Below are 25,711 nucleotides of genomic sequence, written 5' to 3'. Positions count from 1 at the left end.
ACAGGCATGAGCCACTGCACCCTGCCAAATATTTGCGTTTCTAACGAGTTCCCAGGTGAGGCTACTGTGCTTGGTTCTCACTTTGAGAGATGGTGGGTAACTCAAATTATACTTGTGGAAAACAATGAAAGAAAGGCTGAGAGTGCCTGTAGCAAGGGAACATAACAAGGAACACAGACCTGCAGAGAAAGCAACACTGCACCTGAAGAAAGGTGAGAAGGCGGAAGGACATATTGACATATGCATTGATTGATATAAAAAAATCACCTGTACACTGTGCTTGTGGAAAGAAGGAGACACATTTGAGAAACAAAGATAACTAGATGGCTAGAACAGAGTCCCAGACAGTGGTGAGAGCGGAGGCTGGGCACCTAGGTCATACTAAGGGTTTAGAATTTCATCTTAAGAGCAACAGAAAGCCAAGGGACCTCATTTATTATAATAATGGCATTTTATAAGAGTGTTCTGTTTTGAAGGGAGCACGCTGGTTATTTTGGGGCGGATGTCAAAATCCGTAAGTTGCTCTGAAATAGTTCACCAGATATACTAAAATATTAATGATTGTTTAAATTAGGTGGTGGGTATATAGGTTTTACATGTCCTAATCATTCTAGATTGAAAAAAGACAAAATCCAAAATGCACAGACTGAGTCTTGCTCTATCGCTGAGGCTGGGGTGTGGTGGCAAGAGCTCGGCTCACAGCAACCTCCACCTCCCCAGTTCAAGTGATTCTCCTGACTCAGCCTCCTGAGTAGCTGGGATTACAGGCGCCTGCCACCACGCCTGATTTTTGTATTTTTAGTAGAGACGGGGTTTCATCATGTTGGCCAGTCTGGTCTCGAACTCCTGACCTCAAGTGATCCACTGGCCTCAGCCTCCCAAAGTGCTGGGATTACAGGCGTGCCCCACCGCACCCGGCTGGAATTCTTATGATAGAATAAAAAGTTAATGAGATGCAGCTCAAGTTGTTTTAGCCACCTATGGCGAGATGGTGAGATAAGATTGAATGCTTATTTTTCATTTTGCTTCTAAAATAATATCTAAGAATTTAGAAAGACAAAACATCCAGTAGGGAGGCTGAGGATAGAGGCAAAGGGGAGGTAAATCAGTGATGGTGTAAGGTGCTGCACACGGATGATTGTGGGATTCCCAACGTGGAGGAAACTAACCTCTGATTAACATGGGTCAAATTAACTACCGCAGGGATGCTTTTGTTTTTTAGAAATGGAGTCTCGCTCTGTTGCCCAGGCTGGAGTGCAGTGGCACGATCTCAGGTCACTGCAATCTCCGCCTCCCGGGTTCCAGTGATTCTCCTGCCTCAGCCTCCTGAGTAGCTGGGATTACAGGTGCCTGCCACCAAGCCCGGCTAACTTTTGTATTTTTAGTAGAGATGGGGTTTTGCCATGTTGGCCACACTGGTCTCGAACTCTTGACCTCAGGTGATCCACCCCCCCCTCAGCCTCCCACAGTGCTGGGATGACAATCATGAGCCACCGCACCCGGCCATGCTTTCTTTATTGTTACAGAAGGAAGTGTGTACTGGTGCAGATCATAGTTGGCTTCTTGATAGAAGATTTAGGGCTTTCCTAGTAAATGATTTTATATTATTTGAAGGGGTAGGGGTCGTTTGTTAAGCACCCAGTAGAACGAGGTAGGTGCGCATGTCTCCAGGGAATGAATTGTTGTGAAATTGATTCAGGTGGTGGGGAAAACGAGTGGACCAGACAACTACTGCTGGGAAAACAAATTTACATCCATGATCCCCGACTGCACACAACAGCAACTTGCCATTGCCTGTTTTGATCCTGCGATTCTCAGCTACCAAAGTGCAGGTGCCGAGAGGGTGCAGAATGCGGTTCAGTGAAGCTTGGAGTGTTTGTAGGTGGACACACCCCAGAACAGAAGGCTAAGGGAGACACTACATTTAAAAGACAGAAAAACAGGCCAGGCGCCGTGGCTTATGCCTGTAATCCCAGCACTTTGGGAGGCCGAGGCGGGCAGATCACGAGGTCAGGAGATTGAGACCATCCTGGCTAACATGGTGAAGCCCCGTCTCTACTAAAAACACAAAAAATTAGCCGGGCGTGGTGGCAGGCACCTGTAGTCCCAGCTACTTGGGAGGCTGAGGCAGGAGAATGGCGTGAACCTGGGAGGCGGAGCTTGCAGTGAGCTGCGATCGCGCCACTGCACTCCAGCCTGGGGGACAGAGCGAGGCTCCATCTTAAAAAAAAAAAAAAAAAAAAAAAAAAAAAAAAAGACAGAAAAAGAAAAAAGAACATGGAGCTAAAAGATGAGTGATGGTATTACAGTAAGATAAGTAAGCCTTGATTTAATAAGAAATAAGATAAAGTTTAATAAAATCATAAAAATAAAACACAAAGCTAGATCGAAGAGGAACTAAAGAAGGGACATGACCACGTAGAAAGAAGTTGAGGGGACAGAGAACCAAGGTGTGATGAGCTTGAAGAACAATGTGTGACTTCAAGAAGGAAAGGGGTCCAGGCCAGGCGCGGTGGCTCACGCCTGTCATCCCAGCACTTTGGGAGGCTGAGGCCGGCGGATCACTTGAGGTCAGAAGTTTAAAAGCAGCTTGGCTAACATGGTGAAACCCCGTCTCTGCTAAATATACAAAAAAAATTAGCCGGGTGTGGTGGTGGGCACCTGTAGTCCCAGCTACTCGGGAGGCTGAGGCTTGAACCCGGAAGGCGGAGGTTGCAGGGAGCCGAGATTGTGCCACTGCACTCCAGCCTGGGTGACAGAGTAAGACTCCGTCTCCAAAAAAAAAAAAAAAAAAAGGGCGGGGGGGTGCCCAGATTAAAGCCTCTTACTCAACACAGTAGGAATGTGACCCCCCCCTAGTGCCATGGAGGGTAATAAGCAGCACACATACAAGACTAGTGCATGGTCAGTGCTCACACATGGTAAACATTCCATTCTAGAGTAGTTCACAGTGCGCTGCAGCCACCTCTGCTAGCTTCCAGAATATTTCCATCACCGTGAAAGGAAACCCCATACCCATTCAGCTGCCCCCCTTCTACTTCCCATTCCCTCTAGCCATGACAACCCCTCTACTTTATGTACGAATTTGACTGTTTTGGGTATTTTATACAAATGGAATTATACACCAGGTGACCTTTTGTGGCTGGCTTCTTTCACTCAGCACGACGTTTTCAAGGCTCATCCATGTGGTGGAACGTATCAGCACTTTTTTTTTTTTTTTTTTTTCACTTTTTTTGAGATGGAGTCTCACTCTGTCACCCAGGCTGGAGTGCAGTGGTGTGGTCTCGGCTCACTGCAACCTCCACCTCCTGGGTTCAAGTGATTCTCCTGCCTCGGCCTCCCGAGTAGCTGGGATTACAAAGCATGCGCCACCACACCTGGCTAATTTTTGTATTTTTAGTAGAGACAGGGTTTCCCAATGTTGGCCCAGCTGCTCTTGAACTCCTGACCTCAAGTGATCTGCCCACCTTGGCCTCCCAAAGTGCTGGCATTACAGGTGTGAGCCCCTGTGCCCGGCCTCAGCACTTTTCTTTTTATGGCTGAACCATAGTCCACTATATTGGAGCTCTATCTTAAGCCCCCGGCTGGCTCTGATGCTCACTGAAGTTTTAAGGACCACTCAGGTAATCACTTGCTTTCTGCCTGTCTTTGTCTCTAGACTGTTCACACTACAACACAAAGGTCTTTTCACTTCCATACTTCCGCCATTTAGCACCAGGACTAGCACGCAGGGGTCGTTCAATCGGCAGTTGAGGGTTTTCTACCTCCAGACCTTGCTCCCAAGCATTTGCCACTTCATCCGTCTCATCCATAGGAGCTGAGCTGGAACTTACACCCAGATCTGTGGTGCTGCAAAGGTTGCACTCCATCTAACTTGAGGGACTCATGGAAACCAGATCATCATCATCCCCGTTCAAGCAACCTCGTGCTGGGGTCCCCCACCTCCTTCCAGCCCGGCCCGCAAAGAGGCGCCCCAGGAAGTTACCCGAGTCTCGTCAGAACACTGTTCTTTTGCTTCAGTCCCTCGCACAGCGCAGCGACCCCACCGTCACCCAGGGCATTGTCCGTGAGATCCAGGCTCTTCAGGTGTCTGCTCCTCGAGATCACGCAGGACAGACTCTCACAGCACGCGGCGGTGAGATGACACTTTACCAACCTGCAAGAGGCGGGGAATAGAGCGAGTCTGCTTCTCTCGAGGAAAGTGGAACAGCGGGAGAAGGTTCAGCAGCATTAACTGGAGTTTCCTTTATTCCTTCCTGATGGGCCACTGTTTTGTCCACTCCTGTGAATGGCTTAGACCACGTGGTATCTGTTGGCTTGAGAGAGGAATGATAGCGGAGGCGGGGAAAGTGTCTGGTGTGATTGAAGGTATCTTTAGTTTTTAATTAATTTTTTTTGAGATTGAGTTTTGCTCTTGTTGCCCATGCTAGAGTGCAATGGTGTGATCTCGGCTCACTGCAACCTCCACCTCCCAGGTTCAAGCTATTCTCCCTTCCTCAGCCTCCCGAATAGCTGGGATTACAGGCACGTGCCACTGTGCCCAGCTAATTTTGTATTTTTAGTAGAGACGGGGTTTCTCCATGTTGGTAAGGCTGGTCTCAAACTCCTGACCTCAGGTGATCCGCCTGCCTCGGCCTCCCAAAGTGCTGGGATTACAGGCGTGAGCCACCACGCCCAGCCTATTTTTTATTTTTTTCAAGACAAAGTCTCACTCTGTTGCCCAGGCTGGAGTGCAATGGCACGATATCGGCTCACTGCAACCTCCACCTCCTGGGTTCAAGCGATTCTCTTGCCTCAGCCTCCCGAGTAGCTGGGATTACAGGCGTGTGCCACCACACCCGGCTAAAGGTATCTTTAAAAGAAATGAGCACAGCGGAGTTTGCTTCCACTTGGAGATGAGGTCAAGATTCTCCACGGGGGAGGAGGAGAAACTGGAAAGATTCTGACAGAGCCAAGATGGAGAGAAAAGGGGACAAAAGTTACTGAAATGCTGATAGGTCTGGAATCCAAAAGGGGAAGTTTTGTGCTTCTATTCCTAGGAAAAATGGGGAAGATGGGGTGGGTGGCCCCATAAATAACATCTGAATGGTTTATCGCAGGAGAAATGACTGAAACAGCCTCCAAGTCTGTCTTCAGCTTGGGAGGCTAAGGGTAGGATGATAGCACTGGGGAGGGGGAGGGTCCATCCTCAGGAGCCATCGGGTGAAGAATAAAGAGGGATGCAGGCTGGGTACAGTGGCTCACACCTGTAATCCCAGCACTTTGGGAGGCCAAGGTGAGTGGATCACCTGAGGTCAGGAGTTTGAGACCAGCCTGACCAACATGGTGAAACCCCATCTCTATACTAAAAATACAAAAAAGTAGCCGGGCATGGTGGCAAGGTGTCTGTAATCCCAGCTTCTCGGGAGGCTAAGGCAGGAGAACTGCTTGAACCCAGGAGGTGGAGGTTGCAGAGAGCTGAGATTGTGCCATTGCACTCCAGCCTGGGCAACAAGAAAGAACCTCTGTCTCAAAACAAAAACAAAAACAAAACAAAACCCCACCAAAACCAAACAAAACACACAAAAAACTAAACCAAAACAAAGCAAAGCAAAAAACAAAAGAAAAAACGGATGCAGTTGTGAGGGCCAACCCTTGAAGACCAGGTGGGGGTGACCTAGTCATTGGCACTAGCATGGATAAATGGTGATGGAGAGATCCAGTTAATCTCCCAGCACTTAAATGCCATCTCAAAAAAACGATGTCTCTAATTGACTAAGATTAAGATTCTACACCATGCAGAAGTAGGGCTTGAAACAATTAAAACAAATGGTAGAATTAATACTTGGGGGCACTCAGAAGTTTGTGAAATAGAATCCATACCAAAGTCCTTTATTTTATTCTTGGGAAGGGAGAGATCTCAAAATGATACCCCACTTGTGGTCCATTAATTCTACCTTTGTAATGAATAAGCAAATGCTACCAAGCATACAAGCGTTTAGAATGAAATCATTTATGCTCATGATGAAAACACTAAATATAAGGTACGTGTCCAGCTTTAGGAGATTTTTAAAGTTTAGAAGATTTTTAAAGGCTACACCATTCAATGGAATACCTTACTGTACTTCATTTATTATAATAGACATATCCTCAGACACAACGTGAGACCAATGCCAAAGTTTTGGTTTCTTGGGAGTTCAGTTCTCCACTGGATATGATGGGGGGTGGTGAGACTACATGAGATTAGATATAGAAAATATTTAGTGCTCTGCCTGCCACATGTTAAGAATGCATTAAGTGCTTGGCGGGGTGCAGTGGCTCACACCTGTAATCCCAACACTTTGGGAGGCCAAAGCGGGTGGATTGCCTGAGGTCAGGAGTTCAAAACCAGCCTGGCCAACATGGTGAAACTCCGTCTCTACTAGAAGTACAAAAATTAGCCAGGCCTGGTGGCACACGCCTGTAATCCCAGCTACTCAGGAGGCTGAGGCAGAAAAATCAAAATCACTCGAACCTGGAACGCGGAGGTTGCAGTGAGCAGAGATCATGCCACTGCACTCTAGCCTGGGCAACAGAGCAAGACTCAAAATAAATAAACAAACAAAAAGAAAAAAAGAGAACGCATTAAGTTGCATTAAGTGCTGACTACTATAATCCTTTCTTTGTAAAACATCAAATGCACGCTTGCATCTAGGACAAGAGAACCCCAGAAGACATCCAAACCACTAACAGGGATGACTGCATGGTTGTGAGACTGAAGATTGATTTTTGCTCACTGAGCTCTTTTACTTTTTCTACAGTCTGTTTAATGTTGGGATATTCCTATTCAATAGAAACATTTCAACAAAGGGTGAAGAAATTTGAGCCCCAGAGGGAAAGAGATTAAGAGACAAGCACTCTCCCTTCTCCATACAGATAAATAGTTGAAGATCAACTTAGGGCAAGATGCCTTCCTCTGAGGAATGGACAGTGTTTAGGTATCAAGGGTTTCTCAGAACTCATGGTTCCTCCCATGAGGCTCCATCAGCCCTTCCCATGCTCACCGTAGTGTCAACACCTCAGTTTACCCAGATTGCCCTTGGAAAAAAGAGTGTCAGCTCACCCTGAAAGCAGTTTTTGGTTCCGGTCTCCCTGCTATCTCTTGAACTTTCAGGAACCCCAGACCCCAGTATGATAGAGTTGACCCAACGCCCATGGGAAACTCACTCCAGGTCCTGGAGATGACAAGATGGTTCTCTCATGACCTCGCACAGAAGCTTCACGCCATTGTCTTCCACAGGGTTCATGCTAAGGCTCAGGTGCGTCAGCCATGAGTTACCCATAAGCGCAAGTGCAAGAAAACCACAGCCAGCCGTGTCCAGGTGGCACTGATTCAGCCTGTGGGGCGCACACATGGGAAAGAAGATCGTGACGCTCATTCCCCAGCATGGCCTCAAGTGAGCTGCTGCTCTCCTCCCAGCTGCAGTCTGCTTCTGTGTAGAGTGGGGTCATATTTGTTTTCTTTTCTTTTTTTTTTTTTTTGAGGAGTCTTGCTCTGTCACCCAGGCTGGAGTGCAGTGGCAAGCTCTCAGTTCACTGCAGCCTCTGCCTCCTGGACACAACAGATTCTGCTGCCTCAGCCTTCTGAGTAGCTGGGATTACAGGCATGCACCACCATGCCTGGCTAATTTTTGTATTTTTAGTAGAGATGGGGTTTTATGATGTTGACCAGGCTGGTCTCAAACTCCTGACCTCAGGTGATCTGCCCACCTTGGCCTCCCAAAGTGTTGGGATTACAGGTGTCAGCCACCACACCTGGCCAGGTTTAAGACCTTCCCTCTGACAGAACCTACCCAAATGAGAAGGAGGCAGAAAACCAACTCTGGTAATATGACAAAACAAGGCTCTTTAACATCCCCCCAAAATCACACTAGTTCACCAGCAATGGATCCAAACCAAGAAGACATCCTCGAATTTCCTGAAAAAATACAGGAGCTTAGTTATTAAGCTAATCAGAGAGGGATTAGAGAAATGTGAAGCCCAATGCAAGGAAATCCAAAATATGATACAAGCAAAGGGAGAAATATTCAAGGAAATAGCTTAAAAACAATAAAAAAAATCAGGAAACTTTAGACACATTTTTAGAAATGCGAAATGGTCTGGAAAGTCTCAACAATAGAATTGAACAAGTAGAAGAAAGAAATTCAGGCTGGGCACGGTGGCTCACACCTGTAATCCCAGCAGCACTTTGGGAGGCCAAGGCAGGAGGATCACCAGGTCAAGAGTTCGAGACCATCCTGGCCAACATGGTGAAACCTTATCTCTACTAAAAATACAGGCTGGGCACGGTGGCTCATGCCTATAATCTCAGCACTTTGGGTGGCCGAGGCGGGTGGATCACCTGAGGTTGGAAGTTCGATACCAGCCTGACCAACATGGAGAAACCCCGTCTCTACTAAAAATACAAAAAATTAGTTGGGCATGGTGGTGCATGCCTGTAATCCCAGCTGCTCGGGAGGCTGAGGCAGTAGAATCGCTTGAACCCAGGAGGCAGAGGTTGCAGTGAGCCGAGATTGCACCATTGCACTCCAGCATGGGCAATAAGAGTAAAACTCCGTCTCAAAATAAATAAATAAATAAATAAATAAAAAAAATAAGTTAGCTGGGTGTGGTGGCACACACCTGTAGTCCCAGCTACTTGGGAGGCTGAGGCAGGAGAACTGCTTGAGTCCAGGAGGCGGAGGTTGCAGTGAGCCGAGATTGCACCACTGCACTCCAGCCTGGATGACAGAGCAAGACTGTCTCAAAAAAAAAAAAAAAAAAAAAAAAAATTAAAAAAAAAAATCAGAGCTTGAAGTCAAGGTCTTTGAATTAACCCAATCCACCAAAGACAGAAAAAAGAATATTTGAACAAAGCTTCCAGAAGTCTGGGATTATGTTAAATGCAAACCTAAGAATAATTGGTATTCCTGAGAAAAAAGAATTCTAAAAGCCTGGAAAACATATTTGGGTGCATAATTGAGGAAAACTTCCCTGGCCTTTCTAGAGAACTAGACATCCAAATACAAGAAGCACAAAGAACACCCGGGAAATTAATCACAAAAAGATCTTCACCTAGGCACATTGTCATCAGCTTATCCAAAATTAAGACGAAGGAAAGAATCTTAATAACTGTGAGACAGAAGCACCAGGTAACCTATGAAGGAAAACCTATCAGATTAACAGATTTCTCAACAGAAACCCTGCAAGCCAGAAGGGATTGGGGCCCTATCTTCAGCTTCCTCGAACAAAACAAGTATCAGCCAAGAATTTTGTATCCAGCAAAACTAAGCATTTTATATGAAGGAAAGATACAGTCTTTTTCAGACAGACAAATGCTGAGAAAATTTGCCATTGCCAAGACTCCATGAAAAGGAGCTCTAAATCTTGAAACAAATTCTGGAAACACATCAAAACAGAACCTCTTTAAAGCATAAATCACACAGGACTTACAAAACAAAAATATAAGTTAAAAAGCAAAAACAAAAAACAAAAAACAAAACCTAAGGTACACAGGCAACAAAGAGAACGATGAATGCAACGGTACCTCACATCTCCATCCTAACACTGAATGTAAACGGTCCAAACGGTCCACTTAAAAGATACAGAATGCAGAATAAAGAACTCACCAACCAACCATCTGCTGCCTTCAGGAGACTCACCTAGCACATAAAGACTCACATAAAGTAAAGGGGTACAAAAAGGCATTTCACGCAAATGGTCACCAAAAGTGAGCAGGGGTAACTATTCTTAGATCAGATGAAACAAACGTTAAAGCAACAGCAGTTAAGGAGACAAAAAGGGACATTATATAATTATATAATCCTTGTCCAACAGGAAAATATCAAAATTCTAAACATACATGTGCCTAACACTGGAGGTCCTAAATTCATAAAACAATTGCTAATAGACCTAAAAAATGAGATAGATAGCAACACAGTAATACTGGGGGACTTCAATACTCCACTAACAGCACTGGACAGGTCATGAAGACAGAAAGTCAAAGAAACAATGGATTTGAACTATACTTTGGAACAAATGGACTTAACAGATCTATACAGAACACTTCATCCAACAACCACAGAATACACATTCTATTCAACAGTGCATAGAACTTTCTCCAAGATAGACCATAACAGGCCATAGAATGAGCTTCAATAAATTTAAGAAAATTGAAATTTTATCAAGCACTCTCTCAGACCACAGTAGAATAAAACTGGAAATCAACTCCAAAAGGAACCTTCAAAACCATGCCAACACATGGAAATTAAATAAACTGCCCTGAATGAGCACTGGGTCAAAAATGAAATCAATACAGAAATTAAAAAAATTCTTCAGACTGAACAACATGACACAATCTATCAAAACCTCTGGGATACAGCAAAGGCAGTGCTAACAGAAAAGTTCATAGCCCTCAACGCCTACATCAAAAAGGGTGAAAGAGCATAAACTGATACTGTAAGGTCACACCCTCAAGGAAGTAGAGAAACAAGAGCAAACCAACCCCAAACCCAGCAGAAGAACGGAAATAACCAAGATCAGAGCAGAATTAAGTGAAACTGAAACAAAAAAATACAAAAGATAGATGAAACAAAAAGCTGGTTCTTTGAAAATATAAAATTGATAGACTATTGGCAAGATTAACCAAGAAGAGAAGAGAAAATCCAAATAACCTCACTGAGAAACGGAACAGGAGATACTACAACTGACACCACCGAAATACAAAAGATCATTCAAGGCTATAAGGAACACCTTTATGCACATAAACTAGAAAACCTAGAAGACATGGATAAATTCCTAGAAAGATCCAACCCTCCTAGCTTAAATCAGGAAGAATTAGATATCCTGAACAGACCAGTAACAAGCAGCGAGACTGAAATGGTAATTTAAAAATTACCAACAAGTCCAGGACCAGACGGATTCACAGAATTCTACCAGACGTTCAAAGAAGAAGTGGTGGCTGGGCGCGATGGCTCACGCCTGTAATCCCCAGCACTTTGGGAGGCCGAGGCGGGCGGATCACGAGGTCAGGAGATCGAGACCACGGTGAAACCCCGTCTCTACTAAAAATACAAACAAAAATTAGCCAGCCGCAGTGGCAGGCGCCTGTAGTCCCAGCTACTAGGGAGACTGAGGCAGGAGAATGGTGTGAACCCGGGAGGCAGAGCTTGCAGTGTGCCGAGATCGCGCCACTGCACTCCAGCCTGGGCAACAGAGCGAGACTCCGTGTCAAAAAAAAAAAAAAAAAAAAAAAAAAAAAAGAAGTGGTACCAATCCTTTCGACACTATTCCACAAGACAGAGAAAGAAGGAACCCTCCCTAATTCATTCTATGAAGCCAGCATCACCCTAATACCAACATCAGGGAAGGACATAACAGAAACACACACACACACACACACACACACACACACACACACACAAGAAACTACAAAGCAATATCCTTGATGAACATAGATGCTAAAATCCTTAACAAAATACTAGCTAACCAAATCCAACAACTGTCAGATAATCCACCATGATCAAGTGGGTTTCATACCAGGGATGGTTTAACATGTACAAGTCAATAAATGTGATACATCACATAAACTGAATTAAAAATAAAAATCACGTGATTTCAATAGATGCAGGAAAAGCATTTGACAAAATCCAGCAATGCTTTATGATTAAAACTCTCAGCAAAGTTGGCATACAAGAGACATACCTTCATGTAATAAAAGCTATCTATGACAAACCTTCATGTAATAAAAGCTATCTATGACAAACCCACAGCCAACATAATACTGAATGGGGAAAAGTTGAAAGCATTCCCTTTGGGAACTGGAATAAGACTGAGGTCTTCTGAGCAGGCTGCACCATGGTCAAGCCATGGTGACCTCTGTGACCCACATGTACACATCCAGAAGGCCTCTTGGAGCCAGAAAGTCTAGGATAACAGGAAAACCACAAAAGAAAAGCAGCGAGCTCCTGTCTTAGCTGATTAGCCAACCCTGCAACATTCTATCATTGTAGCATGCTCTACCCTAACTGATCAATCAACCTTGTGACACTGTGCCCTGTGACCCCTCCCACCTTGTGACAATGTACCATGTGACATTCTTCCCCTGCCCGCAATAAACGGTCCCAGACTGTTACTTTCCACTGCTTACCCCTAACCTACAAAACTAGCTCCAGAGTATCCCAAGGACAAAAAACAAAACATCACACGTTCTCAACTCATAGGTGGGAATTGAACAATGAGAACACATGGACACAGGAAGGGGAACATCACACACTGGGGCCTGTTGTGGGGTGGGGGGAGGGATAGCATTAGAAGATATATCTAATGTTAAATGATGAGTTAATGGGTGCACACCAACATGCCACATGTATACATGTGTAACTAACCTGCACATTGTGCACATGTACCCTAAAACTTAAAGTATAATAATAATTAAAAAAAAAACTAGCTCCAATCCCATCACCCTTCTCTAACTCTCTTTTCAGACTCAGCCCGCTCACACCCAAGTGAATACACAGCCTTGTTGCTCACACTTAGCCTGTTCAGGTTGTCTCTTCACTTAGATGCATGCATAACAAAGACAAGGATGCTCACTCTCACTACTCCTCTTCAACACAGTACTGGAAGTCCTAGCCAGAGTAATCAGACAAGAGAAAGAAAAAAAGGGCATCCAAGTCAGGAAAGTCAAACTGTCACTGTTTGCTGACGATATGAATGTTTACCTTGAAAGTTCTAAGGACTCCTCCAGAAAGCTCCTAGAACTGATAAAATAATTCAAGTTTCCAGATACAAGATTAATGTACACAAATCAATAGTTCTATACACCAACAGCAACCAAGCGGAGAATCAAATCAAGAACTCAACCCCTTTTACAACAGCTGCAAAACACAACACAACACAACACAACTTGGGAATATACCTAACCAAGAAGGTAAAAGACCTCTACAAGGAAAACTACAAAACATTGCTGAAAGAAATCACAGACGACACGAACAAATGGACACACATCCCATGCTCATGGATGGGTAGAATCAATATTGTGAAAATGACTATGCTGCCAAAGCAATCTACAAAATTCAACGCAATCCCCATCAAAATACCACCATCATTCTTCACAGAATTAAACAATTCTAAAATTCAAATGGAACCAAAAAAAGAGCCAGCATGGCCAAAGCAAGACTAAGCAAAAAGAACAAATCTGGAGGCATCACACTACCTGATTTCAAACTATAAGGCATAGTCACCAAAACAGTGTGGTACTGGTGCAAAAATAGGCACATAGACCAACGAAACAGAATAGAGAACCCAGAAATAAACCCAAATACTTACAGCCAACTGATCTTCAACAAAGCAAACAAAAACCTAAAGTGGAGAAAGGACACCCTTTTCGACACACGGTGCTGAGATAATTGGCTAGCCACATGTCGGAGAATGAAACCGGATCCTCATCTCTCACCTAACACAAAAATCAGCTCAAGATGTATTAGAGACTTAAACCTGGCTGGGTGCGGCGGCTCACGCCTGTAATCCCAGCACTTTGGGAGGCTGAGGTGGGCAGATCAGGAATTCGAGACCAGCCTGGCTAACACGATGAAACCCCCGTCTCTAATAAAAATACAAAAATTAGCTGGGCGTGGTGGCAGGTGCCTGTAATCTCAGCTACTGGGGAGGCTGAGGCAGGAGAATCACTTGAACCTGGGAGGCAGAGGTTGCAGTGAGCTCAGATCGTACCACTGCACTCCAGCCTGGGTGACAGAGCAAGACTCTGTCTCCAAAAAAAAAAAAAAAAAAAAAAAAAGACCTAAGACTTGAAGCTATAAAAATTCTAGAAGATAACATGGGAAAAACCCTTCGAGACATTGGCTTAGGCAAGGATTTCATGACCAAGAACCCAAAAGTGAATGCAATAAAATCAAAGATAAATAGCTGGGACCTAATTGAACCAAAGAGCTTTTGCACAGCAAAAGAATAGTCAGCAGAGGCCCGGCGCGGTGGCTCACGCCTGTAATCCCAGCACTTTGGGAGGCCGAGGCAGGCGAATCACAAGGTCAGGAGATCGAGACCATCCTGGCTAACATGGTGAAACCCCGTCTCTACTAAAAACACACACAAAAAAATCAGCCCAGTGTGGTGGCGGGCGCCTGTAGTCCCAGCTACCAGCTACTGGGGAGGCTGAGGCAGGAGAATGGCGTGAACCCGGGAGGCGGAGCTTGCAGTGAGCGGAGATCACGCCACTGCACTCCAGCCTGGACGACAGAGCAAGACTCCGTCTCAAAAAAAAAAAAAAAAAAGAATAGTCAGCAGAGTAAACAGACAATCCATAGAGTAGGAGAAAATCTTCACAATCTAGAGTCGAATCTACAACGAACTCAAACAAATCTAAGAAAAAACAATCCCATCAAAAAGTGGGCTAAGGACATGAATAGACAATTCTCAAGATACACAAATGGCCAACAAACATATGAAAAAGGCTCAACATCACTAATAATCAGGGAAATGCAAATCAAAACCACAATGTGATACCACATCGCCCTTGCAAGAATGGCCATAATCAAAACATAAAAAACAGTAGATGTTGGGGTGGATGTGGTGATCAGGGAACGCATCCACACTGCTGGTGGGAAAGTAAACTAGTACAGCTGCTCTGGAAAGCAATGTGGAGATTCCTTAAAGAACTAAAAGTAGAACTACCATTTGACCCAGCAATCCCACTACTGGGCATCCACCCAGAGAAAAAGTAGTCAATATTCGAAAAAGATACTTGTACCCATATATTTATTGCAGGACAACTGACAATTGCAAAATCGTGGAACCAACCCAAATGCCCATCAATCAATGAGTGGATAAACACACACACACACACATACACATATATGATGGAATACTATGCAGCCATAAAAAGGAATGAATTAACAGCATTTGCAGTGACCTGGATGAGTTGGAGACTATTATTCTAAGTGAAGTAACTCAGGAATGGAAAACCAAACATCGTATATTTTCACTGTTATGTGGGAGCTAAGCTATGAGGACACAAAGGCATAAGAATGATACAATGGACTTTGGGGATTTTGGGGGAAGAATGGGAGGGAGGCGAGGGATAAAAGACTTCAAACACGGTGCAGTGTACACTGCTTGAGTGATGAGTGCACCAAAATATCACAAATCACCACTAAAGAACTTACTCATGTAACCTGGCTGGGCATGGTGGCTCATGCCTGTAATCCCAGCACTTTGGGAGGCCGAGGCAGGCAGATCACCTGTGGTCAGGAGTTCAAGACAAGCCTAGACAACATGGCGAAACCCTGCCTCTACTAAAAATACAAAAAGTAGCCAGGTGTGGTGGCGCACAGCTGTAATCTCATCTACTTGGGAGGCTGAAGCAGGAGAATCGCTTGAACCTGGGAGGGGAGGTGGAGGTTGTAGTGAGCTGAGATTGCGCCATGCCACTCCAACCTGGACGACAGAGCCAGACTGTCTCAAAACACAACAAGAAAAGAACTTACTCATGTAACCACCTGTACCCCAATAACTTTTGGAAAAATAATGAGAACTGCATCTGTATTGTGTCTGTATCACTAGCAACTAATAAATGCAGTAGTAATCAACACAATTGATCCTCATTATTCATGGATTCTGTATTTGTGGATTTTCCTACTTGCTATAATGTGTTAGTAATTCTCCAAATCAATACCGGGAGTGCTCAGTCCTTCCTGGTCATGCACGTGTGCAGAGCAGAGAAGAACTTGAGTCTCCAGACACACGTTGCTCCCAGTGGAGGCTGAACTGAATTCAGCTCTCCACTGTCAACAATGTCCTTTTTGAGGGTATTTAGTGCCGTGTTTGTTGGTTTTTTTGCTTTTTGTGGGCAATTTTGTTTGTTTTGTGATGCAGTCTCACTCTGTTGCCCAGGCTGGCGTGCAATGGCACGATCTCAGCTCATGCCAGCTCACTGCCACCTCTGCCTCGCAGGTTCAAGTGATTGTCCTGCCTCAGCCTCCTGAGTCACTGGGATTACAGGTATGCACCACCACACCCGGCTAATTTTTTGTATTTTTAGTAGAGATGGGATTTCACCATGTTGGCCAGGCTGGTCTTGAACTCCTGAGCTCAAGTGATCCACCTGCCTCAACCTCCCAAAGTGCTGGGATTACAGGCGTGAGCCACTGCGCCCCGCTGCAATATTGTTGTTTAAAATGACCTCCTAGCGTAGCGCCAAAGTGCTCTCCAATGCTGGGGAGCGTGGGGAGGCTGTGAGGTCCATCACTTGTGTCAGAGGGGCTTTGTCAGGCACGAGTCACGGTGCCGTTGGTCACGTGCTCAATGTCAACGAATCAACGATGTGTATCAAGTAAAAGTCATTGAACAGAGACATGAAATACATTTTCATCGATTGATGAAAACGTGACTAGAGGTTCACAGGAAGCTAACCCTGTACCTCTCCCAGGGGCAATGGCTCCATGCTGGCTGGTTCAGTGCTCAAGAGTGACTTTGTAGAACGTGATGACCTCCAATTATGAGAACTGACTGTCCTTGAACAAATGACTTCCCACTGTAAGATAACACAAAGGCAGACACAGAATTTTCCAAGAAAGGATGAAACCTAGGAGACATGGACAGAATTCAGCATATACCAGGTCCCTTCATGTGATGATGTCCACACCCCCTCCCCACTGCTTTCTGCTTTGAGAGCTACACCACGCTATGTTAGAAAGCTAGGAAGTCCTTGCAGGGGAGCAAGGCCAGACTCACATCAGCCTCTGCAGACTACAGTGGGGAAGCCTCATCGATCGACACAGTAGATTTACACCTTCGTTCCCCAGGCTGTTGTTGGATAGGCACAGGTGTGTCAAGCTCCGGTTGCTGACAAGGGCTGAGGCCAGACTCTGGCAACCCGTGGCTGTGATGCCACAGTCCTCCAGTCTGCAAGAAGAGAGCCACAGAGAGGACATGATGAGATGCCTTCTTAAAGTTTCATCTCTCCCTCCTTTACACGGAGGGAAAAGACGTATCACCCCCATAGTTGGCATGTCCTTGGAGACATATGGTGAAGTCACATCTTCTCTGCCTTTAACTTGCAAACTCAACTCCAATGCATCAGCCCCAAAAGAATACTCTAAGTATTGTGGGTGATTAGATCTGCCAGTCACAATGGGGAATGGCTGGGCAACATGGATCTGCTCACTGCTTAGCCATTTCCAGTCCCCACATGGCTATGATGTAAGGCTTTGCCGAAATGAGTAATTTTTCCAATTTATTTATTTTCTTATTTATTTTATTTATTTATTTGAGATGGAGTCTCGCTCTGTTGCCCAGGCTGGAGTGCAGTGGCATGATCTCAGCTCACTGCGACCTCTGCTCTCAGGTTCAAATGATTCTCCGGCCTCAGCCTCCTGAGTAGCTGGGATCATAGGCATGCACCACCATGTTTGGCTAATTTTTGTATTTCTGGTAGAGACAGGGCTTCACCATGTTGGTCAGGCTGGTCTCGAAGCTGGCCTCCAACTCCTGACCTCAGGGGATCTGCCTGCCTCAGCCTCCCAAAGTGTTGAGATTACAGGCGTGAGCCACTGTACTGGACCAATTTTTCCAATTTAAAAGTACACTTAGGGCGGGCACCGTGGTTTGTGTTTGTAATCCCAGCACTTTGAGAGGCTGAGGCAGGAGGACTGTTTGAGCCCAGGAGTTCAAGACCAGCCTGGGCAACATAGCAAGACTCTGTCTCTAAAAAGAAAAAATTAGCCGGGCATGGTGGTACATGCATGTAGTCCCAGCTACTTGGGAAGCTGAGGCAGGAGGATCCCTGGAGCCTGGGAGGCAGAGGCTGCAGTGAGCTGTGATTGTGCCACTGTACTCCAGAACAGTGAGCAAGACCACCCCCCAAAACTACATCTAACACATCATGACCCTTAGGCATAAACTAGATACTCTGCTTTTGAGATGGAGTTTTGCGCTTGTTGCCCAGGCTGGAGTGCAATGGTGTGACCTTGGCTCACCACAACCTACGCCTCCCGGGTTCAAGTGAGTCTCCTGCCTCAGCCTCCCGAGTAGCTGGGATTGCAGGCGCCTGCCACCATGCCCAGCTAATTTTTTTTGTATTTTTAGTAGAGATGGGGTTTCACCACATTGGCCAGGCTGGTCTTGAACTGCCGACCTCAGGTGATCCGCCCGCCTCGGCCTCCCAAAGTGCTGGGTTACAGGCGTGAGCCACCACACCTGGCCATTTAAGCAGCTTTTTATGTAGCACTGAAGTGATTCCAGAAACAGTCTGCTACATGAGTGATATGTGTTTTCCTGTAACGAGAACTTGGAGTGAATGCCCCTTCCCCTTGAGAATATGACACCCAAGATCGAGAGCTCAGGGTGTGATCGAGAGCTCAGATGTCACCCTCTGAGCCTGGATGTCTCACTGCTGATACCAGCACTGCCATCCAGGTAAGATTAAAGGTCACCTAGAGCTGCGCTGTCCAGAATGGGAGCTGCTAGCCCCACATGGCTACTGAGCTCTTGACATGGGTCTAGTGTGATGAGGAAACTGACTTTCCCATTTAATTTAGATTTGGCTGGCCACACGTGGATAATGGCTGCCACGCTGGGTGGCTCAGCTGAATCAGCCCCACCCTTGACTCCCGGCATCACCATCTGAGCACCGTCCAACTGTGGACAAGTGACACAGCCTTTCTGAAGCTGTCTCATCTGTCAATAGGGTTATCAACAGCACCTGCTCCGTAGACCTGTTTTGAGAACTCAGCGAGGAAGGGTTGGAGGGATTTTAGTGCTGTGCTTGGCACAGCTCAGTAAGCATTGAATAGTGGTTGCTATAACTGTTGCTGCTGCTTCACCTCCCTGCCTAGATCAGTTATCAGTAAGCAAGTGGGCCAGGCATGGTGGCTCACACCTGTAGTCCCAGAACTTTGGGAGGCTAAGGCGGGAGGATCACTTGGGCCCAAGAGTTGAGGCTGTAGTGAGCTAGGATCTTACCACTGCACTCAGCCTGGGCAACAACAAAACTCTGACACGGAAAAGGAAAGAAGTGATATCCCTTTAGGTGTTAGGGGTGCAGAACTGCTGCCCCCTGCGTTTCCACTCGGAGGCCCTACTGCTAGAACAACACAGGCCTGGGTTCATCCCTGCTCTGGGCTCCCTCATCTCCATAGAAGGAGGTGGGATTGGGATTTTGGGTGACCCTCCTCCTTTTTGAGCCTCTCTGTGCCCAGAGGCCCAGAATGCATGAGCTCTGGCCTGGACTTTACCAGGCAGAGGGGAGCCTGAACCCCACCCGTGTTCTTTGAGTGACTGAGTGGGTATACCTCTCCAGTCGTGGGGCCAAGCATTCACTAACCCACAGTGCAAGCTGCACACATAAGCCTCACGCCCAAGAGAGCTTTATCAGGAGGGAAGGTCATTATGTAATTTCCACCTGGCTGATTCCCACGTCCACCTTTTATCTCCATTTAGAGTTTGGGAGCAAGAACAGATGTTTTTCAGATCACTCTTACACCCCACATTGGGCAGGTCTTAGGAGGTCCCAACTTCCTTCCTCACCCCTGGTTTGTGCATCTGCTCATTTCCCTCCCACCATGACCTGGAGAATCGAAGTTACGATAATCCCGGTGGAAAGGAAGTGGCACTCACATCAGCTTCTGCAGGGCGCACTGGGAGACCCTCAAGACATCACTCAGAGGCGTCACTCCCTGGTCTGTCACCTTGTTTCCTGCCAGGCTCAGAGATTTCAGGCTGGGGGAGGTCGTAAGGATTTGGGAGATCTTCAGGTAACAGGCGTGGGTCAATCCACAGCAATCCAGCCTGCAGAGACAGGCAGCATGAAGCAATCCCAGCTCTAGTCCAAAGCAGCCCATTTCCCCTCTACTCAGCACACGCCAGTGGCGCCGGCCGTTTTCCTGGTCCTCGAACTCTGTCTGCTCCTGCCTCCGGGCCTGAGAAGTTGCTGTTCCTTCCAGTGCAACCTCCCCTCCTCCCTCCCTCAGGTTTTCATGGGGTTCACGTCCTCATTCATGTCTCTTGAAGGTCGCCTTTCGGGTAAGCCAGACCTTAAATGGTGCCTACCCCACTTCCCTCCATTGTCTCAACATTCATAGCAACCCACCCCAGCCAACATTTTTTTTTTTTTTTTGAGACAGGGTCTTGCTCTTGTCACCCAGGCTGGAGTGCAGTGGCGCAATCTTGGCTCACTGCAACCTCCATCTCCCGGATTCAAGCAAGTCTCCTGCCTCAGCCTCCTGAGTAGCTGGGATTACAGGTGCCCGCCACCATACCTGGCTAATTTTTGTATTTTTAGTACAGACGGGGCTTCATCATGTTGGCCAGGCTGGTCTCAAACTCCTGACCTTGTGCTCCACCCGCCTTGGCCTCCCAAAGCACTGGGATTACAGGCGTGAACCACTGCGCCTGGCCTCCAGCCAACGTTCCACATACTTATGTTAGTGCTTGTTTCCTGCCTGTCTTCCTTCCTAGAATGTCATCTCCATGAAGGTGGAGGCCTGGTTGCTTTGTTCTCTATGGTCCCCTCGGCAGCTGCGACGGTGCCTGGTACACAAAGGGCACTTGAGCATTTGCTGAAGGGCATGAGCTTCCGGGATGACCGGTGGTATTTACGAAAGAGGAACGTACACAGCTACCCCATGAGCCAGCACATCCACCCCCAAATCTAACACATCACTTAATTCCCTGTTAACCGAGTAGCTTAGCATCTCTGCGACTCAGTTTATGCCCTGAAAATGAGGACAACAGCACTACCGACCTCAGCGGTGGTTGTGAGGATTAGAATATTAGAATAGCCACGAAACACTTAGGCCAGTGCCTGGCTAGAGCAGAGATGAAGGAAGCAGGTTTATTTTATTATTATTATTTTTTGAGACAGTCTCACTCTGTCACCCAGGCTAGAGTGCAGTGGCGCAATCTCGGCTCACTGTAACCTCTGCCTCCCGGGTTCAAGTGATGCTTCTGCCTCAGTCTCCCAAGTAGCTGGGATTACAGGTGCATGCCACCATGCCCGACTAATTTTTGTATTTATAGTACAGACGGGGTTTCACCATGTTGGCCAGGCTGGTCTCGAACTCCTGACCTCAGGTGAGCCACCCGCCTCAGCCTCCCGGAGTTCTGGGATGACAGGCATGAGCCACCGTGCCTGGTCTGTGTTGAATTTTAGACAGAACTTTTAGAGCTCTCCAAGCCTATACATGCTCCTGCCGTGTGTGTGCACACATCATTCTTTTTGTCTTGTTTTGCTCTCCCTGTGCTGGCCTGTGAGCACCATGAGAGCAGGAATCTCGTTTCGTTCATCAGCACATCTCTGGAACATGTCGTAGTACTACACGCAGAATCAAGCGTCTGTCGTTATTGAATAAAACAATCTCGTTTCATTTATCAGCACGTCCCAGGAACATGTCATAGTACTACACACAGAATCAAGCATCTGTCATTATTGAATAAAAGAATCTCGGCCAGGCGCAGTGGCTCACGCCTGTAATCCCAGCACTTTGGGAGGCCAAGGCGGGCAGATCACGAGGTCAGGAGATCGAGACCATCCTGGCTAACATGGTGAAACCCCGTCTCTACTTAAAAAAATACAAAAAAATTAGCCGGGCGTGGTGGTGGGCGCCTGTAGTCCTAGCTACTCAGGAGGCTGAGGCAGAAGAATGGCGTGAACCCAGGAGGTGGGGCTTGCAATGAGCCGAGATTGCACCACTGCACTCCAGCCTGGGTGACAGAGCAAGACTCTGTCTCAAAAAAAAAAAAAAAAAAAAAAAGAATCTCAATTCATTCATCAGCATGTCCCAGGAACATGTCGTAGTACTACATGCAAAATCAAGCATCTGTCGTTATTGAATCAAAGAATCTCGTTTCATTCATCAGCACATCCCTGGAACATGTCGTACTATACGCAGAATCAAGCATCTGTCGTTACTGAATAAAGGAAGTTCCAACTCCTCAATGTGATAGTGAATGGAAACCCTTCACGATGTGGCCCAATCCATCTTCCAACGTCAAAGTCTCCCATTTAGAGACTTAGCTGATCATCCCATCCCTCTATCCAATAAGTACTTTGGGGGATACAGGCCAGATGTCAGGAATAGAGCAGTTCTAGGTTCTGGGAATACAGGAGTGAAGAGAAGAGAGCGATACTCCTGCCCCTGTGAGTTATGAGAAGGTAAATTCGTTAGACTTCCAGGAAACTGGACCTAAGTGACTTCATGCTTTTTCCTTCCTTGGCCCCAAATAGCCTCCATCCATCTTTTCCGACAACGTGTATCTTATTTATTCTTTGAATCTAAGCTCCAGCTCTCTGCACTTGTGGTGCAGAGAGTGAGCAAAAGAGTGAGCATGCAGCTTCCTCCATCTGTTCCCAGATAAACCCCACACGATGTCAGGCGCAGCATTTCTGTCCTGAGACAACATTTATGCTTTGGCTAATTTCCCTGGGTTACATCTTAAAGTGCAGTTCCCTGGCTGCCAGGCAAACATACACGTGGTGCAAAGCAAGTTCTTCTTCTTTCTTATGATTCTTCGATGTTAGCTGATGTGCCAGCTAACAAAGCTCAAAGCAGGGCTTGTACTTGTCTGTCTCAGAATACTTTATTTGGGAGGGCACAGCCAGTGGATCACTTGAGGTCAGGAGTTCGAGGACAGCCTGGCCAACATGGCGAAACCCCCATCTCTACTAAAAATACAAGAATTAGCCAGGTATGGTGGTGGGTGCCTGTAATCCCAGCTACTTGGGAGGCTGAGGCAGGAGAATCGCCTGAACCAGGGAGGTGCACGTTGCAGTGAGCTGAGATCACGCCACTGCACTCCAGCCTGAGCAACTGAGCTAGACTCAGCCAAAAAAAGAAAAGAAAAGAAAACTATATAAACATTAAATAGTTGTATCTCTAAACCAAGCTAATCTAATGAAAAAACCACCTTCCCAGGACTTACAAACCACAGTAAGAGCCACAAACTGGGACCGACCAACCAATCAACCAACCAACGTGTCCCTGGATGGTGAATGGTTAAACTGTGGTACTCCATAGCATTGAATGGCTGTCACCAACAGAAAGGAAGAAAGTGTGTAACACTTGACTGCTTGGGTGGATCTCAAGCGCTGATGGAGCAAAGCCAGTCTCAGGCGACGATGTACCACACCAATTTCACTTTAAGAGCATTGTCAAAATGACAAGGTTATACAGAGATGGAAAACACACGTGGCTGCTGAGGATTAGGAACGGTGCGGTTAGGGAGGGGTGTGTGACCCCAGAGCATCTTGGTTACTGTGATTGTTACCCAAATCTAGATGTAATAAACTGCTAGAGAATAATGTACACACACCGTATGAGGATCTGTTTCCTAGTTTTGATATTATGCGATAGTATGTAAGATTAACCACTGGGAGAAACTGCCAGAAGGGCACTTTTTTTTCCTTTGAGACAGAGTTTTGCTCTTGTTGCCCAGGCTGGAGCGCAGTGGCACGGTCTCAGCTCACTGCAACCTCCGCCTGCCGGGTTCAAGAGATTCTCCTGACTCAGCCTCCCGAGTAGCTGGGATTACAGGTGCCTGCCATGCCTGGCTAATTTTTGTATTTTTGGTAGAGATGGAGTTTCACCATGTTGGCCAGGCTGGTCTTGGACTCCTGACCTCAAGTGATCTGCCTGCCTCGGCCTCCCAAAGTGCTGGGATTACAGGCGTGAGCCACCGCGCCCGGCCCAGAACGGCACATTCAACCTCTATACAATTAAAATCTCGCTGGGTATGGTAGCTCACGCCTATAACCCCAGTGCTCTGGGAAGCCAAGGGGGGAGGACCACCTGAGCCCAGGAGTTCAAGACCAGACTGAGCAACCAAACGAGACCTTGCCTCTGCATAAACAATTTTGAATGAAACTGAGTTTTTTTAATTGTGATAAAGTATTTATGACCGAATGCACTATTTTAACTATTTAGGTGTGCAATTCAGTGCCACTCAACTCCTGCAATCGTCACCATCCATCACCAAAACTTTTCCATCTTTGCAGCTCTTTAATTTTTGCCACTTTATGTAATCATTTCAAACACAAGTAAAAACGAAGAAAAACAAGGCAAAAGCTCTACCAGAGACGTACCTCAAAGACTCCAACAAACATTTTGGGTGTTTTAAGGCTTCACATGCCATCCTTACATCCTCTTCCTTCAGGTGGGTTCCTCCCAGGTTGAGAGATCTTAGGTTACGGTTGGCCATGAGGATTCTCCAGAGGTGCTGCACACCAGGGGTAATCTGTGCATTTCTAAACCTGCAATGGGGAAGAGGAGACACATTCGACACTGGTGATGTTTAGTTGTGTCCTCATTTTTCCTTCCCATCCTTCTCCCATTCTAACTTGCACATTTCTAATTAATCGTATTTCCTTTTAAAACAATGAATACCTGAGTGCCTGTGATGGGCCAGCTACTGGGAATAGTGTATGAAAGAGTATTAACAATCCCTGCCTTGGGGAGCTTAATCCATCCAAACCCGTCCAAACCTGGTGTCAAGGAGCCTGCTTCAGTAACATCATCACAAGCTTCTTTTTGTTTTTTGTTTAAGATGGAGTCTCACTCTGTCACCCAGGCTGGAATGCCGTGGTGCGATCTTGGCTCACTGCAACCTCCACCTCCCTGGTTCAGGCAATTCCCCTGCCTCAGCCTCCCAAGTAGCTGGGATTACAGGCACGTACCACCATGCCCTGCTATTTTTTTTTTTTTGTATTTTTAGTAGAGATGGGGTTTCACCATGCTGGCCAGGCTGGTCTTGAACTCCTGACTTCAGGTGATCCACCCGCCTCGGCCTCCCAAAGTGCTGGAATTACAGGCATAAGCCACTGCGCCCGGCTGATCACAAGGTCTTTAGCGACTCCCCACTCTGTGCTTTTGGGAACTTGGTTCCTACACCTTTGGTGGCACTTATGCCCTCAGGCTGCACTTGAAAGGTTTCAGATGGGTCTTCTCTCAGGAGGTAGGGGAGAGCTGGGATAGCGTCATGGGAAGGGAGTCTCTCATAGGGGGCGGGCAGCCTTACATCAGGGTCTGTATCTTGCAGGTGGGATGCCTCAGCTTGGCACATAGGGTCTTCATGGCCCGCTCTGTCAGGATGCTGCTGCCCAGGTCCAGCTGCCGCAGGTGTGGGTGGGTGCCGAGCACGGAGCAGAAATCTTCCCACTGCTCCTCAATGAGGGTCTTACCCCGCATCCTACGTCAGGGGGGATAGAAAAGTAAGCTCGTGGGATGGAGTTTAACATAAGCAGTCGTGGCAACACGTCGGAGGAGAGGGACCGAGCTATTGAGGCACATTCTACGTGGCAGGGGGGCGGGGATAGAAACATGGGCTTGTGGGATGGAGTTTAACATGAGCAGTCGTGGCAACATGTCGGAGGAGAGGGACCAAGCTATTGAGGCGCATCCTACGTCGGGGGGATAGAAACACGGGCTCCTGTGCGATGGAGCTTAACATGAGCAGTCGTGACAACACGTCGGAGGAGAGGGACCGAGCTGTCGAGGTGAGACCAGGGTGGCTTTAGAGGCCCTGAGTCAACTTAGCGGCTGCCATCACACTTTGCATGACTAGCCCTGTGTCCACCCTGCCTCCCGGATATATCGATACCCGAGGGGGTATGCAGGCATGACTGGGAACCGCCAGCTCCTGAATCAGATCTTTTTTTTTTTTTTTTTGAGATGGAGTCTCGCTCCGTCGCCCAGGCTGGAGTGCA

At 46.8% G+C, this 25,711-nt stretch overlaps 1 protein-coding gene across 2 annotated transcripts in view; it reads right to left on the bottom strand.

The window, feature by feature from the left end:
• Positions 1–25,711, bottom strand: part of NLRP5 (NLR family pyrin domain containing 5) — a 77,202-nt gene that overhangs the window by 4,057 nt on the left and 47,434 nt on the right. Inside the window, exons 9-14 of one of the 2 annotated variants that reach the window (XM_055370650.2) lie at positions 25,024–25,194; positions 24,092–24,259; positions 19,630–19,800; positions 16,747–16,917; positions 7,186–7,356; positions 3,986–4,156 (exon numbers count right to left, since the gene is read on the bottom strand). In XM_055370650.2, the coding sequence (XP_055226625.1) occupies positions 3,986–4,156; positions 7,186–7,356; positions 16,747–16,917; positions 19,630–19,800; positions 24,092–24,259; positions 25,024–25,194 (1,023 nt within the window). The remainder of the gene's footprint in view (positions 1–3,985; positions 4,157–7,185; positions 7,357–16,746; positions 16,918–19,629; positions 19,801–24,091; positions 24,260–25,023; positions 25,195–25,711) is intronic. The other variant, XM_055370651.2, reaches the window with a different exon arrangement.

This window comes from Gorilla gorilla, chromosome 20, assembly GCF_029281585.2.
Source record: "Gorilla gorilla gorilla isolate KB3781 chromosome 20, NHGRI_mGorGor1-v2.1_pri, whole genome shotgun sequence".
NCBI lineage: Eukaryota > Metazoa > Chordata > Mammalia > Primates > Hominidae > Gorilla > Gorilla gorilla.
This window is presented reverse-complemented; position numbering and strand designations above follow the sequence as displayed.